This window comes from Odocoileus virginianus, chromosome 1, assembly GCF_023699985.2.
Source record: "Odocoileus virginianus isolate 20LAN1187 ecotype Illinois chromosome 1, Ovbor_1.2, whole genome shotgun sequence".
Classification (NCBI taxonomy): domain Eukaryota; kingdom Metazoa; phylum Chordata; class Mammalia; order Artiodactyla; family Cervidae; genus Odocoileus; species Odocoileus virginianus.
In genome coordinates, this window is record NC_069674.1 from 55,070,939 (window position 1) to 55,089,871 (window position 18,933).

At 45.9% G+C, this 18,933-nt stretch overlaps 1 protein-coding gene across 2 annotated transcripts in view; it reads left to right on the plus strand.

Annotated features, from left to right (window-relative positions):
- The first annotated feature begins 2,603 nt into the window (after positions 1-2,603).
- Positions 2,604-18,933, plus strand: part of EEPD1 (endonuclease/exonuclease/phosphatase family domain containing 1) — a 123,386-nt gene continuing 107,056 nt past the window's right edge. Inside the window, exons 1-2 of one of the 2 annotated variants that reach the window (XM_070468436.1) lie at positions 2,604-3,279; positions 3,715-4,768. In XM_070468436.1, the coding sequence (XP_070324537.1) occupies positions 3,885-4,768 (884 nt within the window). In that variant the 5' untranslated portion in view covers positions 2,604-3,279; positions 3,715-3,884. The remainder of the gene's footprint in view (positions 3,280-3,714; positions 4,769-18,933) is intronic. The other variant, XM_070468446.1, reaches the window with a different exon arrangement.

Here is an 18,933-nt window from a genome sequence, read left to right on the forward strand (position 1 = left end):
TTTAAAGAGTACAATTTTATCAGTTTTGACATACTAATACATACAACCATGAAATGCCAAACATTTCTATCATCCCCCAAAGTTTCCTTGTGTCCTTTTTTAACCTATAAATCCTACCCCCAAGAAACTGCTGATCTGCTTTCTCTGTATTTAGTTTGTATTTTTCCATGGAATCATAAAATATTTAGGTTTTTTGGGAGGGGGCATGGCTTTCTTTCAGTATGGTTTTGAGATCTTCAATATTGTGGATGTTAATAGTTTTTTATTACTGAGTAGTATTCTACTGTATGGATGATATACCACAATTTGTTTATCCATTCTCTACTGGTAGATTTAAATTGTTTCTCGGTTTTTGCTAAATAAGAAAGTTCCTATTAAAATTCATGTGCAAGACTGGGTTTATGCTTTCATTTCTCCTTGGTAAATACTTAGGAATGGAATTGTTGGGTTTTTCCCTGGTGGTTCAGACGCTAAAGAGTCTGCCCACAATGCAGGAGACCTAGGCTTGATCCTTCTCCTCTGGAGAAGGAAATGGCTACCCACTCTAGTATTCTTGCCTGGAGAATCCCATGGGCAGAGGAGCCTAGCAGGCTATAGTCCATGGGGTCTCAAAGAGTCAGACATGAGTGACTGATATTTAACTTTTCATGCTAGATGTATGTTGAGCTTTTTAAGAAATTGCCAAACTGATTTCAAAATGGTTGTATCTTCTTCTCACACTGCCACCAGCAATGTATGCGAGAGTCAATTGCTCCACATTCCCACCAACATTTGGTATGGTCAATCGTTCAAAATTTAGCCATCCTGCTGTGATTTTTGCTTGTTTCGATGCACAGTAGTTTAGCTACTAATGGCTTCATTTCTTTTCTTTCTTTTTTAGTACTTTTATTTATGTGGCTGTGACAGGTCTTAGTTGTGGCATGCAGAATCTTTAATTGTGGCTTGCAAACTCTTAGTTGTGGCAAGTGAACTCTTAGTTTCAGCATGTGGGATCTAGTTCCCTAAGGAGAGATCAAACCCAGGGCCCCTGCACTGGGAACGCAGAGTCTCAGCTACTGGACCACCAGGAAAGTCCCTGGCCTCATTTCTAAAAGGTGGAACATACACTTCTGTTTATAGGAAACAAAACCAGATTATGTCTGCTGTGCCAGTGAAGTTAATAGTTTCCCTCTTACCCTCCAAAGTGTTCTAGATTAAACAATAAAAATGTTCCAGCCCAACTAGCAATGCCCCTAGGCTGTCCATCTACAGCCACAAAGGCCCATTAAGGTATTCTGATCAACAAAGATTTCTCCCTCCTCTTAAGATATTTCCGGTTAAATTTTTTTTTTCTTTATCACAACAGGATTACAGGAGGAAAGAAGTGGCATAACGTAGCCCAGTGCTAGGGCAAGGAAGCAAGTAGAGGAGATAAAGGGGGTCAGACAAGATCCTGTTGACTTTTGGGCTGCATGCAGTCAAGAGGAACATAGATAAGATCTATTCCCTCACTTTCCCCCACAAAAACCAGGAAATGCCCTTTTTTTGTCTAGCTAGTTTGACTTGGATTTCTGTCATCTGCAATTAAGAGTCCCAACCAGTATACATATAAAGGCGATAGCATTTTGCCAAATCTTGGTTGGCTCACATTTCACATCTGAAGTACCTCTGCCGTCCCTGAGAGTTGGTTTTTGCTGACCTAGCCTGGGGGATTTAAAACAGAAACACCGGTCACATTGATTGGGGATGAAACTTCAGAGGTCACTGAACACCCAGGATCAAAGTGTTCAGTGGTATCACCTCTGGGTTTGTTTAATGGAATACTCTAGCTCTATGTATCCGCTGTAATACAGCCGACTTTAATTTTTAAAGTGTCATTTATTGGCATGATTCAAAAACCCTTCTGAATTTTGGGAAGCCAGCTTCCATTTCCAACTGGCATGTTCTTCCTCCTTAATAACTAGATTTAATACTTACAGAAAATATCCATATTTACTCAGAGCGCTAAACGTGCAAATGAGCAACGCAGTAAGTGACCTACGCGAACACAGCTCTAACCGGCGGTGCGCGCCCTCTCCTAGTAGCATAGAGTTGCTAGGGTTGTACGTAAGCAGAGTAAAGATAATACACAAGAGGAAGAAAAGAGGACGACGAAAGAGGGCGGCGGAAGACAAAAAGTTCCCATTCAGTCCTCGAATGTTCTCAGAACGCAGGCTAGGCTCCCGACCCGTAGGTGTGCCTCCCACACAGGGAGTGTCTTCGCCTGTCCCCACGCCCCAAAGACGGACTAAATTTGGGCTGACGGCCCTGTAGCCTTTGCCGCACCCCTAGCTGCAGCCCACCGAAAAGCTGTTGGGAGAGTCCCGGCTCGGGCGAGACTAAAAATCCTCTATCCCGTACAGCCAGCCTTTGGTCCCCGATAGCAACCCGAGCTCAGAGGGAGCGGACCGCAGGACAGCCTGTGGGTGACCCGCCGCTGTGGCGTCGACCCCGCCTCTTCAGCCCCTAAGTCCCGCCTCCACGCTCGCGGGGCCCGCCCCCTTCCGCCCGGGCCCCGCTTCTGCTTTCAGGGTTCCATCACCACCTCTTCGCGCTGGGGCCAGCCCTCTCGCAGCATAGCCCCGCCTCTCACACTCTTGGGCCTTGCATTCCACCACCTCACGTCCTGGCCCCGCCCCCGCACCCCGCGGCCCCGCCTCCTGAACATCAGGGCCCGCCCTGCGCTCTCGGGTTTGAAGCCCTGCTGTCCCGGCCTAGAGCTCCGGCCCCGCCCCCACGTGCCCTCGGAGTCCGGGGGAGGGGTTGGCGCTCGCGAGGAGGTGTGGCCGTAGTGCGGGAGGAGGCGCGGGCCTGGCGGCCGGGACTTTGGCTTTGACACAGACGGCGATCGGCGGTGGTGCCTTTGGTGCTGGGCTCTGGACCCGATTCTGGCGGATCCCGCGTCCGAGTCGGGGGAAGGACTTTTCGTTTGGATCAACGCAACTGCGGCAGCGCCGCCAGTCCTGGTGCAGCCGCAAGACTTGGTGCAGCCACAGCTGCCGGATTTTACCGCCGCTGCCGCCTCTGCGAAGCCCTGCAGCTCCTGCCGGTTCTGGGAGAGCCACTCAAGAGTTTTCTCCAGCAGAAACAGCTGGGACGCGCGGCCCGAGGTGGCGTGGGAGGGATCCCGCGGCCAGCCACTGATCGGCACCTGCGCCGGCGCTGTCCCGGGCTGGCCTCAGGCTTCTGAGCCGCAGGTGGAAGGAGGACGCCCCGGAGGAGCAGCTGAGAGGTGGGGCGCCAGGAACGGCGCCGAATCTGGTAGAGGATGATAAACCCTTTCTCTGAGCCCGCACTAGTGAGGATGGAATTCCAAAGTTGCTGGTGGTGCTGTGTCAGGAGCAGGGGGAGTGGGGATGCCTACTCCCTTTTGCCTGAGAGTTTAAATGGGAGCGACTGGAGGCGGGAAGATGGCCCCAGTGCTGGGAGGGTTGAGAGGCAAGGAGAGGTGTAGGCTGGTGGGGATAGGTCTACTTCCAGGAGAAGCTGCTTATAGCGTTTTTTGACCCTAACGTGATAAAAATTGGGCTTCACTAGAGGAAAATCCTCATGGGACAGCCCCCTTGTGTGTGTTTTCTGACGTTCACGGACAGACATAAGCCATGGACTCCTGGCTAAGAATCCCAGCTGTAGGTAGGGAGTGCTAATGCAAACTGATTAACTGATTCAATCGATTTGTGTTTATTTGTTTTCCAGGTGGCCAAGTGAAAGGTAGTTTTGGACACTTGTGGCATGGTTATTTAATGTTTGTCTAGGTAACCATTTCATGCCCTGAATCCTGCACCTTCCCTTCTTCTGTGCCTGTGAGGTCTACTGGGCTTCCTCCCTAGCCAAAAGGCTTCCTGGACTCCTGATCCTGGCCAGCCATGGGGAGCACCCTGGGCTGCCACCGCTCCATTCCCCGGGACCCCTCGGACCTGTCCCATAGTCGCAAGTTCAGCGCAGCCTGCAACTTCAGCAACATCCTGGTCAACCAGGAGAGACTCAACATCAACACCGCCACGGAGGAGGAGCTGATGACCCTGCCTGGGGTGACGCGCGCGGTGGCAAGGAGCATTGTGGAGTACCGCGAGTACATCGGTGGCTTCAAGAAAGTGGAGGACCTGGCCCTTGTCAGTGGCGTGGGTGCCACCAAGCTGGAGCAGGTCAAGTTTGAGATCTGCGTGAGCAGCAAGGGCAGCTCGGCGCAGCACTCCCCCAGCTCCCTGCGGAGGGACTTGATGGCAGAGCAGCAGCCTCACCACCTGGCCACCGCCGCCGCTGTGCCTCTCACCCCGCGTGTCAACATCAACACAGCCACCCCGGCCCAGCTCATGAGCGTGCGGGGCCTCACGGAGAAGATGGCCGTCAGCATCGTGGACTACCGCCGTGAGCATGGGCCCTTCCGCAGTGTCGAGGACCTGGTGAGGATGGGCGGGATCAATGCCGCCTTCCTGGACAGGATACGGCACCAGGTGTTTGCCGAGAGGTCCAGGCCCCCGTCCACCCACACCAACGGCGGTCTGACCTTCACCGCCAAGCCTCACCCCAGCCCCACCTCACTAAGCTTGCAGAGTGAAGACCTGGACCTGCCGCCTGGGGGTCCGACTCAGATCATCTCCACGAGGCCCTCGGTGGAGGCCTTTGGAGGCACGAGGGACGGGCGGCCTGTGCTGAGGCTGGCCACCTGGAACTTGCAGGGCTGTTCGGTGGAGAAGGCCAACAACCCCGGGGTGCGAGAGGTGGTGTGCATGACGCTCCTGGAAAACAGGTGAGGATAAGAACCAGCAAGGGCATTGAGTATGAAGGCAGCTCTTGCATGGCTTCATCTGTGCATGCAAGTAAGTGGATTTGGGGGAGGGTAGGGAGAAGGCAAGATTTTTAAATTAGTGGGCTTGAGGCCGCTGCCAATATGGTGCAGTATTCTGAGTGGCTGAGCTCTCCTGCTCCAGAATTTTCTAAATAGAGCTTTCTGGACTTGAGGTCTGTGTCTTGAACATGGTTTATCTGAGATTAATTCCTAAATTTGGGATCAGTGGAGACTGTATTAGTGTTACTGCTTTGGAAAATGTTTGACTCCCAAGACTTCATGGGGTTTACACCAGATGAGGCTCTCAGAGCCTGGGAACTGTTGCCCTTCTGCATGTGTGAAAGAGCTAGTCAGAGTTTTTTTTTCTTGGGGGGCAAAGTCACATTTGTTCTACCAAATATGCTTATTTGTGTCCAGAAAAATCTTTGCAAAGACCAGGTATTTGCAAACACACACACTATGTAAATATATTTACCAAAACGTTGCAAATGAATCACCCTTCATTCTTTTTCCTTATTTAGCCTGAAGGTGGTTTTTAGGCCCACAGTTACAGCCCCAGATATATGTAAACCTCCCCTGTCTGAGGGCCAGAAAAGGCCAAGCCGATTGTATGGTGAACGTTGGCCGGATTTCCACATTTGAACATAGAAGAGAGTTGTATGATGCTCTCTTACTGAGTGTTTACCTTATTCACAACGCGACTCTCTGTGGGAACTTCCGTTAACACTCCCTAAAACAAAACAATATTATTGTAGCAGCAACTCCCCCTGTTAGTGAAATAGTGCAATATATAACACAATCAACTTTGGGAAGGAAAGAAATATTTCTAATAGTCCCTTCCAGGGCAAAACCCCTCTGATCCTGCTCTGAAGGGAATTGGCTCTGCCACCATTCCACACCACCCCCACCCCCTACCCCACGCCCACTCCTGCCTTGAGATGCAGTATGCTTGGGACCACGCACTGGTTTTTTTTGTACTGGGTTGTTGGTGACATGAAGTGAGTTCTCAGCGGGAAATCACAGTGCATTGTGGCAGAGCATCAGGAAAAACGAGTGAGGAGAGAACCAGGTCAGAGCATTTCCCTGGCACTGTTCCACTGGCGTGCTCTGTCACTGAGTGTTAGGAACTTGCACCACTCAGGGAACGGGACCTGGGGAACCCGAATGCACTTCCTGCAACTCCACATCCTCTATTTGGCATCATAACTCACTCCTTTTGCAAAACCATGTAGTACACAGGGGAGGACAGGACTCAACCCGGGAGATACTTGTGGGGAATGAGTGGACAGTTGTTCTTTTCATCCGTGGCTGCATGGCTGTACGTCTGGGCAAGGAGAAGGGAGGAGGAGGGCTGACTGTTTAATTCCTATTATGAGTTTTCTTAAGGCTTAGTTTGGGGATGGAGGAGGATGAATCAGGAGCTGAAGTTGCCCCCATGGGGATGACCGACTGGGTAGCCCTTGCCCACTTACCATGACAGATTTTTCAAGTGTGGTCTCTGGAAACCAGCATCAGCAACTGCCTTGGGAACCTTGGGTTTTCCGCAACCTCTGGATAGTTCTGATACACAATAAAGTTGCATCCTGTTGTACTGTGTGTTGGCAGTCACCAGCCCCAGTCCTGTGGACTGCTCTGTGAACATTTCCCCTGAAGTGTCTTTTCTGACAAGTCCGGTGAGTCCAGGCAGCGCTTTCTAGGTATACTTTCTTTGATGATTCCAATCATCCTTGTAGTTATTCAACCATGTGATGGTCCTTCTGGACAGAGTTTGAAGGGCTTACTCAGGTTCTAGAACAGATGAATGTGAAGGGTGGAAAATGGGAGAGTGAGCAGGAAACAGCCGACTTCAGAGCGAGCTCCGGTCTGCAGTGCAGACCACGGCGACCAGGAGCACCGAGAGAGTGGTAACGCCCAGTGAGGGATTTGTCCTGGTGTCTCTTCTTTAGATTTCCTGGAGGGGTGATGATTTGTTGAAGACAGTTGACTACTTTCCTCAGGTGAGAGTTCAGGAAGAGCTTACCCAGAAGGGTGAGCTTACCCAGAAGGGTGTAGAAGAGAGCATCTGGGAGCCACTTTAAATGTGACCCATGTCGCCATCTTATTTCTCACACTTTGCCACAACTGTTGTCCTGTGGGTTGGTGTCTCTTTTTGCCTGTTCATGATGTGTTCAGTGTTCTGGGCACTCTAAACACCTTGTTAGTGTTTGGTAAACCTGAAGTAATTGGCTTAGGGCCTGACTCCCTGCAGAACTGGAATGGGTCCATTGGTTTACGGCACTGAAAGAAGCCTGGCTGTGACAGAGTGGATCACATGTCCTCAAAACAGCTGTGCACATTCTCCAGGAGCTGTGTTCATCCTGATTCACAAAGTTATCTCACATTCCAGTTGATCCTTTTATTAGCAAGAGGAAAGAAATTTGATTTGAGCAAGAATGAGTGCATGCAGGTAATTTTTGGGATGCTCTTTGTGTGTGTGTGTGTATATATGAGATTCCTTGGTGGCTCAGATAGTAAAGCATCTGCCCGCCATGCGGGAGACCCAGGTTCGATCCCTGGGTGGGGAAGATCCCCTGGAGAAGGAAATGGCAACCCACTTCAGTACTCTTGCTTAGAAAATTCCATGGATGGAGGAGCCTGGTAGGCTACAGTCCATGGGGTCGCAAAGAGTCAGACACAACTGAACAACTTCACTTTCACTTTCATATATATATATATATATATATGTACACACATATATATAATAATATAAGAGTTATGTGATTTTTGAATGTGCCTTTGTATTTTCACAGCTTTCTCAGTAACTCTGGGAAGTAGGTGATGCATGCTTTTATTATTGAGTCTCCATCTTTGAGTAAGGAAACTAAAACCAAAAAGGTGAAGTGACTTGCCTCTATCCCACAGCTCTTTAGTATGTCAGCTGGAACTAGGACCCAGAACCTTCTGACTTTAGACCTGTGCTCTTTGCAAGTGTGCTGTTTTATAAGCACCTTACTTTTATCCTGCCTCTTGTTCAGACATTCCACACTCTGCCTAACCAGGGGCATTTGCCAGATTGTGTACTAGTCCTATTTTTGTACATTAAATTCATTGTAAAGGAAAAAATAAAACCCCCAGCTCCAACCTTTTCATGTGTTAAATTGGTGAAATTCCTTAACTTCTTGACATCTCAGTTTTTCCATATGATAAATGTAGCTAATGTAAAACATACACATACGCAGAGAGAAACACAAACCCTTGGGCACATTTTTTGCAGAGGGAATAGCTGGCTCTTGTTTTTCTCTCTGTGGATGTGTGTGTGTTTTCTTGCCTTGCTGAGACTCTAACAAGATAGAGTCTTTTCTGGCCCTGAGATGCTGCTGCCTTGGTGGACAAGTGTGTGTGAGCTACAAGAAATCATGTCTTGCACATGCAGCCTGAGATAGAGCAGAAAGCTCAATAATCACACGATTACCAGGAACCTTCAAGGATGTCATGCTGTGGCACAGAACTGACAGGTTTTATCAGATTCCTTTGCCAAGTGTCAATCTTAGGCAATGTTTTCCCTTGTTTTCAGGATTTATGGAGCAAGACTAAAAGAGGAATGCTTCTGCTAAATACTCTTGCAAAATTTGATGGTAGCCCACATATGAAATGAAGATTGTTTATTTTTTTCTCTTCCAGTTTTATTGAGATATAGTTTACATATAGCACTGTAGAAGTTTAAAGTATACAGCATAATGATTTGACTTACAGATGTCATGCAATGATGACCACAATATGTTTAGTGAAAATCCGTCATCTCATATAGGTACAAAATCAAAGAAATAGAAAAAAAACATTTTTTCCTTGTCATGAGAACTCTTAGGATTTACTCTCCTAACAACTTTCATGGATTACTTGCAGAAGTGCTAATTATGTTAATCATGTTATACATTGTCTCCCTAGTACTTTTTCACCTTTTAACTGGAAATTTGTACTTTTTGACTACCTCATCCAACTTCCCCTGCCTCTATGCCTTACCTCTGGTAACCACAAATCTGATCTCTCTTCCTAGGAGTTTGTTTGTTTTTTTTTTGAAGTAAACTTGTCCTGTAACACTAGGTTAGTTCCTGATGTATCACATAATAATTCAATATTTCTATACATTTCAAGATGATCACCATGATAAGTCTAGTTATGCTCTGTCACTGTACAAAGATACTATATGATTATTGATTGTATTCTCCACACTGAACACTGTACTTGTGACTCACTTCTTTTGTAATTTGAAGTTTCTACCTGTTAATCTCCCTCGCTTATTTCTCTTCTCCCCCCCTTCCCCTCTGGCAACTGTTCTCTGCATCTGTGACTCTGTTTAGCTATGTTTGTTAATTTGCTTTGTTTTCTAAATTCCACATATAGTAGTAGTAGTTTAGTCGCTAAGTCATGTCCTACTCTTGCGACCCCATGGACTGTAGCTTGCCAGCCTCCTCTATCCTTGGGATTCTTCAGGCAAGAATATTGGAGTGAGCTGCCATTTCCTTCTCCAGGGATATTCCACATATAGTGTTTGTCTTTTTCTGTCTGACTTATTTCACTTAGCATAATATCCTCCAAGTTCATCCATGTTGTTGCAGATGGCAAAATTTCATTCTTTGTGGTTAAGTTCCATTATGTGTGTGTGTGTCTATATGTATATACAACATCTTTATCCATTCATTTATCAGTGAGAACTTAGGTTGCTTCCATATCTTGGTTATTGTAAACATCACTCCAATGAACATACAGGTGCATATATCTTTTTCTTTGGATCTGTACCCTGGAGTGGAATTGCGGGATCACATAGTAGTTCTAGTTGTAGTTTTTTTGAGGAACTTTCATAGTGTTTTCCATAGTGGCTATGCCAATTTACATTCCCACCAACAGTGCACAAGTGTTCCTTTTTCTCACGTCCTTGTCAGCATTTGTTATTTGTGTCTTTTTGATGATAACTATTCTGACAGGTGTAAGGAAATACCTCATTGTGATTTTAACTTGCATCTCCTGATAATTAGTGATTTTGAGAAGGTTGTTTGAATTTTACTTTTTGTTTTTGCTGAGGAATTGTTCAGTTTTGAACAGTCCTTTGGTTTCTGAAAGCATAAGCCCTGTAGGAGCTGACAGATAATCTCCAGAAGATATAAGGAGTTTAGCATCCCACTTGCACATTTCCCCATGGTCTCCATCAGACGGTAATGTGAGTGTCAAAGTCTTGAGCCTTGTAATGGTCTGAATCTGTTTTCTTGCCTCATGTTTGTTTGTGGTGTCAAAGCACAAGGTGAATTAGTGCATGACAGCATGCACTCCTTGTGAAAAAAGGGATTTTAGTTTGTCAGACTTGATTAATAGGCTTAGTATAGACACAGCCCATCTTGTTGTTTGATTCATTCATGGAAAAACATGTATTGAATGGCTTCTATGTACATGTATATGCTAAGTTTGGGAGTCAGACTGGCCCTGTTTTTAAGCCAAGTTAAGCAAATGTGAATCACCTTTTATGGCTCAGCCTCAAAACATTTGGAAAAATCCATACATTTTATCAGAAGTGACTGAGTAGGACTGATACTGGGTTGGATTTTTAATAAGAGTAATGGGCTCATCCTAAGGGACTGAAAGTTGGTGGATGCAGCCAGACATACCATCTGGGGGCAAAGTGCCCAGCAGTTGCCTTAAAGTAGAAATTGTGAAATCTATTTTGACAGCTGTGGAAATGGAGGCTCAGAGAGATTAAATAGCATCCGTGTGGCCTTCAGAAATGAAGATGTTGGAATCAGGTTTTGAAGGCAGGCATTTGTTTGATTTCAGAGCAGGGAATGGAGGTATCTTTTCCCAAATTCCATGGCCTTGACTGACCCTCACCCACCTGCTCTTTCCTCCCTCTCTTGGGCCTCAGGCTGGCCAGGCATCAGAACTTTACCTAAACTCTCAGGCCTCTGGAGACCTCTGCTCCCTTCCTGTTTTTGTTCCTCTGAAGGACAGGGCTTTGGGCCAGAGGTGGAGCGCTCCAGAGGGTGCCAGGTCCCCCCGCACTGGGACCCTCAAATGTGAGCCTGCAACCTTGGCTCCACTCCAAGGCCGAGTTCCGGTTTTCTGAGCCAGGGAGCTCTGGGTTTCCAGAGAGAAAGGTGGTCAGTAGTAAGACTGCTGAGGATTAATGAGAGAAGAGGGTGTGAATGAAGGGAGGGCCTGGGGTGGGCAGACACAGGGCTTATTTCACCAAAGGAACAACTCTTCCTTTGGTCATTCCAGAAAGCTGGGCCCGTTGGGATCTCATTAGTAGTGGGGTTGGGGGGGGGGGGGGATGCGGTATGTGTTGAAAGTATTGATTCTTCCAGAAGATATTCATTCCTTTATTTATTCATTCAACAGAAATTTTTTGAGCTCTCATTAAGTACCAGGCTCTGGTAATAAAGTGTAGGATATGACAAAGCCAGTGCTCTCATGGAGTTTGTATTTTAGGCAGGAAGACAGACAAGTCAGTACACAGATAAATACCTACAGATAGTGGTGAAAGCTGAGGGTGATGGAGGCTTGCTGAGTAGATGGGGGTCAAGGAAGCCTCACCTGAGAAGCTAAGGAGCCAGGCATGGTGGAAAAAGTTGGAATTCCTCTGCTTCACTAGAGGACCCAGCAGGTGCCAAGACCGCGAGAGAGCTTGCTTCAGACAGAGAGCTGGAGCTCCGGGCTGGGAAGGTGGCTGTGGTTGCAGGGGGAGGCAGGGCCAGGGGGGTGGGGCCGCAGAGGATTAGAAGCAGAAATTGAAGAATTAACTGTTATCAGAGTGTTCTGCCTGCTGGGGGGGGTTTCTTGGAGTGTGTCCTAGGAGTTGACTAAGTGAGACTATTATAGAATACAGGCTGAAAAGGATGGTGACAGGAGAGCAGAAGTGGGTGGCGATAAGAGGATCTTTTAGAGACAAAAACTGAAAAGACTTGCCTGTGTTTTGGATATTGTGGAGATTAACTGGGTAGATTCCTAGAAGACATTCTCAGAAGCATTTGAGAAATCTGGAGGCTGACTCACATGCCTCTGCGTTATGTCGGCATGATGTAGCTTTGGTGACCTTACCCCTCCGTCTGCTCTTGCCTCACTCTGGACAAGTGTGGGATCTTGGTCCACAGTAGATGGAGAAAGAGGCCATGAGGTCCTCTGTGTAGACCAGGTGCTGGACTGCACCCCATGGGCCAAGAAAGAGCCTGGGGACAGTGACAGAGACATCAGTGGATTATTGGACAAGGATCTTACACAAAGGGCCCTGGAGCAACATACCACCTGGTGTGGCAGACTGTGGGGCAAGACATGAGAGCAATCTTTGGTACTTAGGGGAGGAGGAGGCTACCGTTATAGGGAAGAATTGAAGTCAGGTGGGCTCATCAGTTACCAGGGACTAGTTAAGTCCCATAATTAAGAGGACTGGATAGACATGTGAGTGAAACAGATTGGTCGAGCTGGGATATACAGAGCAACAGAACAGTTATATTAAATGGCCTAACCATATATTTGTGCTGTGCTGTGCTCAGTCATGTCCAACTCTTTGCAACCCCATGGACTGTAGCCTGCGAGGCTCCTCTGTTCATGGAATTTTCCAGGCAAGAATGCTGGAGTGGGTTGCTATTTCCTCCTCCCAGAGGATCTTCTTGAACCAGGGATTGATCCCACATCTCTCATGTCTCCTGCATTGGCAGCCAGATTCTTTACCATTGTACCACCTGGGAAACCCCAAAAGACATTTACAGAAGTTAAATTCAACGTGGATTGAATTTAAGTGCACTTACCTAGTGAGGTCAGAGGCACAGGGTGATGTCAGGGAGCTCACAGTCTCACAAGGAGACACAGTCCCAGGTACTTACCGGGTCCATGTCTGTTTTGAAGAAAGAGGTCAAGCTTAAGCTCAGGGGTCTGGTACCTGTTTGCCTGGCTCTGGAGGTGGATGGAGAACTCAGCATAGGGAAAGGATGTGCGGACAGGATCAAGGTGGTTGGAAAGGAATTAGTCTGGAGGGGAGGCCAGGATCTGAGCAGTGGGAGTGGTGGCCATCAGGGTGAAGCTGAATATCAGCAGTTCCCCATGCAGCCATCAGGTGAGGAGCAGGAAGTCAGTCAGTTCCTGACTTGCACAGGCTCAAGATGTGAATCATTCAGACGAGGAGCTCCATGGTAGAGAATAGCATTGCGGTTTGTGTTATTTGTATTTCAAAATGACCTAATCTTACAAAAGATTTTATCCCAGAGTTCTTAACAGTCTCTGCCAGTAACAAGATCATGCATTTCACTGATATATGACGTGTTCCTCATGGACACTCTGGTCTTTGTGCTGTCATATACGGCTGAGTGGAAATTCCACACCTGTGACTCTTTTCAAAACATCCAGGATATTATGCAGAAATGCCCTGCTCTGCTTGCAGGCTTGTAGTTCTCAACAGAGATTTAGGAACCTAGAAACTTGCCTACCCTATTCCTGATGACTGTACACAGGCCTCATCTGGACAGCAGTTCTTATTGTAATGTTTTGATTGACAACTGCCAAACAATTGGACTCCAGCAGATAGGAACCCTGAGGAGATGTGCTCAGAGTAAGCAGTTCTTTACTGAGAAGCCTTAACTCCTTCTGCTAAGCTATTGGGGAGAGAAACCCTGAGTTTTCTTTACTGAATACAGCTCTCTACCTCTGTTGCTTTGTTGTTTGTTTCCAACAAACCCTTGTTTGTAGTGAGTTCTATTTTGATTCAGCCATTACCTGATTAAGCTGTTAATCTGGGCCTTCAATTACTTTATCTAGAGACTGCTGTAAACTCCTGAAATGCGATGCCGAAGCCAAGAGAATGTTGTTACGTGGCCACGTTGAAGGTTATGTGCGTTTGGGGTGTGGTTTTATTGTGCTGCAGGCATCTGAATCCTATTTGCTCACCCAAAAGCTAGAGAATGAAATCAGTACTTGGTCTTTCTCAGCTAAGGCTGAAATCTTGGTGTCTTTTAAAATGGGAGATGTCAGATAAAATTGCTGTTTTTAAAAATACTGATCCAATTATCTGTTACAAAAAAAAAAACTCTCTAGAATGTGTTTTGATTAAGCAAATTGAGTCTGCCTTAAATATTTTTGCATTCTCTCTTTTCTTATATGAGGAAAAAGTAAAAGTTTTAGTGGCCTCTCAGTACCGGTGATTGGGTTTCCCATGTGGCTCAGTGGTAAAAAAATTCACCTGCAGGAGATTTAAGAGACTCAGGTTCGATCCCTGAGCTGGGAGAATCCCCTGGAGGAGAAAATGGCAACCCACTCCGGTACTCTTGCCTGGAAAAATCCCATGGACAAAAGAGCTTGGTGGGCTACAGTCCACAGGGTCGGGGAGAGTCAGACACGGCTGCCAGTAGACTCGGGGCTTCGTCTTTCTGTGTTTGCTGGGTCACCTCTGCAGCTGCAGTTCATTGTGTCATTTTACTGGTGAGTTCTTTGCAAAGTTGTAAAGTCATTTTTAACTTGAGGACTCATTTTAAATGTCAAAATACTGTATGTCCCTCCCCCACATAATGGTAATTGTGTTCAGCGTCCACAACTGTGGTAGCAAGAGGTGTACTAAGAACAAAAACAATGATAGTAACACTGATAGTTATTGTGGTTGATGTCCAGGGCTAAGTAGCTTTCCTTTGGGTATCATCATCAGTCTTAACATGCAGAAATGATGGCTCAGGGAGGTTGAGTAATTTTCCCCAGAGTCACAAAACTTTTAGGTGACAGAGCTTGGATTATAACCTAAGCAATTAGATTCCAAGGTGTGATGATAAAGTACTTAGTTCACTAATGCTTTTCCACAGCATTGTGTTTTATTCATCACCCCAGCCTTTTTACTAGACTAAGTGCTCTCTAACCAACTTGGTTCGAGTTTCACAGTCATGAGCTTTCATAAGTATGCTGACAACGTTATCATCAGTGTGTGTATGTCCAGTATTTCTTTGTTCAAAGTGGAGCAAGGATATTTGGAAAGCAGTCTGAGTGTGGAATGCTATGCTTTTACAACTTTTCAGTCTTTTACAATCGGCTTGCCCACACCTGTTTTTACAACAGTTTCTTCAAACAATTTGCCTGCATAGAAGCTTTCCAAATATTCATCTTCCTTTTCTTAGAAGCAGCTTCTCTTTCTGCTCAGACTCCTGTTTCGACAGCCAATGTCACAGGAGGAGACCATGGCAATATGCACAATGGGCATGAACAAGTCTGGGGACAGACCCAGCTGAACCTGGGTGAGCACGTGAGAAAGGGGAACTCATCACCTGGGAGAACGAAGTGTGGCATGGTGCCCAGTTCTCAGCGTGTTTGATGAAGGGAATGAGGACAGTCTGCTGAGCGGGTCCCTTGGGTAGGGGCTGGTTAGGAGAATCTCTTTTGTGTTTTTAAGGACACTAGTACCTGGCCCAAGTTACATTACTTCTGTAGTCTAGAGACTGTATTTGCTGTGGATATACTGGGTTGGCCAAAAAATTCATTCAGGTTAATGAATTTTTTTTTGGCCAACTCAACATATTATAGACCCCTGGCGGTAACTGAGGGTTGTTACTGATAGACTATTATTTTTTCTAGATTGACGCAAAAATATAAGGCCAAGAGTTCATTGCTCCAATTTCTTTCCCCAATTTTTTTTGCCACTTTCAGAAATATGAGGTGAAGGAGTAATTAGCTTTTAAAAAATTTTTTTACTTAAGACCTGGATTAGTCAGCATTTTCTTCAGTGCGGTAGAGAGCCTGCTTATGAAACTCACTAATGTGAGCTGGGAGGGATTTAATAAGCAGGTAGACTGGAGTCAGTGGTATATAAAACATCTTCCCAAGTTTGTAACTCTGCACCATCTTTTTAAACTGTTCTAGATTTTATGTTCAAGTTCGATTTTTAAATTCATGTTCATACATGTGAAACTGTGTCAGACACTGTGGTGTCACAGTACTCACATGCTGGGCTCTGTTAAATGTTAGGGCTGTTTGGAATGGATTTGTAATCTTGAATTGTTTTAGTTTTGTTGCTTCCAATATTGACAGTAACAGTGCAAGTAATATTTGGATAGTGTTAGTTTCAACTTACGGAGAAGGCAATGGCAACCCACTCCGGTACTCTTGCTTGGAAAATCTCATGGATGGAGGAGCCTGGTAGGCTGCAGTCCATGGGGTAGTGAAGAGTCGGACACGACTGAACAACCTCACTTTCACTTTTCACTTTCATGCACTGGAGAAGGAAATGGCAACCCACTCCAGTGTTCTTACCTGGAGGATCCCAGGGAGCCTGGTGGGCTGCCGTCTATGGGGTCACACAGAGTCGGACACGGCTGAAGCGACTTAGCAGCAGCAGTTTCAACTGAAATATTGTTGGAGTTTCAACTTGGAAATACAAGTTGCTTCTGTCCATTCAACTTTTCAGTAATTGAAGAGCATCTGAAACTCTAAGAGTTGTTCAGAATGTTACTATTTTACATGTGTTAGTGTACATGCTTCCATACTACTTTCCATTCATCTCACTCTCTCCTTCCTCTCCCTGGCCCTTGTCCATAAGTCTGTTCCCTATGTCTGCATCTCCATTGCTTCCCTGTGAATAGGTTCATCAGACTCCAGGGACTCAAACTGGGGTTATGTAACAACCTAGAGGAGTGGGAAAGGGTGGGAAGTGGGAGGGAGATTCAAGAAGAAGGAGACATATGTACACCTCTGACTAATTCATGTTGATGTGTGACAGAAATCAAACCAATATTGTAAACCAATCATCAATCAATTAAAAATATAATTAAAATGTTACTATTTGCAACCACTAATCTATGAAGATCAGGAATTTCTTTTTTTTTTTCCATTTATTTTTATTAGTTGGAGGCTAATCACTTTACATCATTGCAGTGGTTTTTGTCATACATTGAAATGAATTAGCCATGGATTTACATGTATTCCCCATCCCGGTCCCCCCTCCCACCTCCCTCTCTACTTGATCCCTCTGGGTCTTCCCAGTGCACCAGGCCCGAGCACTTGTCTCATGCATCCAACCTGGGCTGGTGATCAGGAATTTCTTGATCTACCAAAGAAAAATGTAAAAATAAACTGGGTAATGAGTGAAAGATAAGAATGTGTGATCACCATAACCCCTGATTTCACATACAGTATCTATATATCAAAGCAACTGTGGCATTTTTCTTGACTGATTGTATTGGTAAAGGCTATATATTGGAATGTACTCAGTTCTTCTGAATCACGAAAGTCCCTTCCAACCCTGAGGGTTTTTGTACAGAGAGGGAAAATGGTTACTATTTCTACCAAATGTCCTTCAATTCAGAACAGGAAAAGTAGTTGTTTTTGCAGGTAAAATTGTATCAGTTTGCTAGGGCTGTCATATCAAAGGAGCACAGATTAGGCAGCTTAAACAAAAGAAATTTATTTTCTCACAATTCTAGAGCCTGGAAGTCCAAGGTGTCAACAGGGTTGGTTTCTCCTTGGCTTGTAGATAGCTGTCATCTTGCTGCATCTTCATGTGGTCTTCCCTGGGTACCTGCCTGTGTTCAAATGTCCTCTTTTTTCCCCCTAATATTTATTTGGCTGCATCAGGTATTAGTTGGGGCATGCAGGATCTTTGATCTTCATTGAGGCATTCGGGGGCTTGAGATGTGGCATATGGGATCTAGTTCCCTGACCAGGAATCGAACTTGGGGCCCCTGCATTAGAAGCACAGAGTCTTAGCCATGGGACCACCAAGTGAGTCCCCAAATTTCGTCTTCTTAAAAGGACATTGGTCTTATTGGATTGGGGCTACTCTAATGGCATCCAAATGCAGTCACATGCTAGAGTACTAGGGATTAGGACCCCAACATTGGAGGACCTGATTCAGCCCGTAACAAGAGGGGGGTAAGAAAAATCGCTCAGGAACTTCCTCTTTGGCTACTTGTGAGGAAACTTGTTCCTCTTGGTTTTTCCTGGGGCAATGATGATGTCAAGTACTTGTTTAACAAAGAGTTTAAAGCTGGAGAAAGCTGCCTTGGAGTTACTGGAGTGACAGTCTACTGGACAAGAGAAATGGCTTTCTGGCTGGGTAATAGCAGGTATGCACCAGTAGTTAGGGACTAGGATTTGTTTCCTTTGAACTTCTCTCCTTCCAATTTGCCAGTCCTCGGTTTTCTCCTAAAATGCCAGCAGTGACCGAACCTTCTACCTACCCCCACCAAGGCAGCAGCTCCAGTTTGCCAAGTTCTCTGCTTGCCCTTGGCTACTAGTAATGGTGACACATGAGTTGGCCTGCCCTTCAGAATTTTAGTGCCCTTTAGCATTGCTGTGGAGAGGCGTGATTCAGAGGGACCTCTGAAGCCTACTCACCTTCAGCTGTCCCGGACTTCCTGTTAAGCATCCCCGTCATGGGCTCCCCTATTGGCCTGAGATTCCCCTCCCATTACAGTCTCTGTTGTCATTGCCTGCATGATACCTTCGGAACTCCCAGACTGTACATATAACCTAGTTTCAGCACAATAACACTTGGGAATTTGTGGAAAGGAGAAATGACCCCTGGCATCTACTATTTACTTTGCCCCATGTGGTGTTGCTCAGCCTTTTATATTCATTAACTAATTTAATCTTTGCACCATCCCAATGAGGCTGGCAAAGTATTCCCACCTTACACATAAGGAGCCTCAAATAATTTAAGTAAACTTGCCTGAGGCACATAGTTGGTGGGTGTAAAGCAGAAATTCAAAGCTGGGCAGAATTACTCAGAGCCCAAACTCATTTACATTCAGATGCAGAGAATCCATAAACCTGGAGATGGCACCAGGGGGTTAAGGAAGGGGACATTTCTTTTCTAAACATTTTGTATCTAGAAAATGTATAAGACGAGTTTCAAAGGAGGTACTTTCTGGAATGGGTCCCAGCTGGCCCTTGAGGAAGTCATCCAATTCCATCATCCAGTGAGGTCAGGGTGTGGGGCTTTGGGGACACAAGATTTTTTAAAAATTGAGATATAATTTCCATACAATGCAATTCACCCTTTTAAAATGTACAGTTTGGTTTTTAGTATAATTACAAAGTTGTGCAGCCCTCAGCACTGTTTCTGAACATTTGTATCACCCACAAGGAAACTCCATACCGGTAGTCACACCTCTCCTCCCAGCCCGAGGCAACCA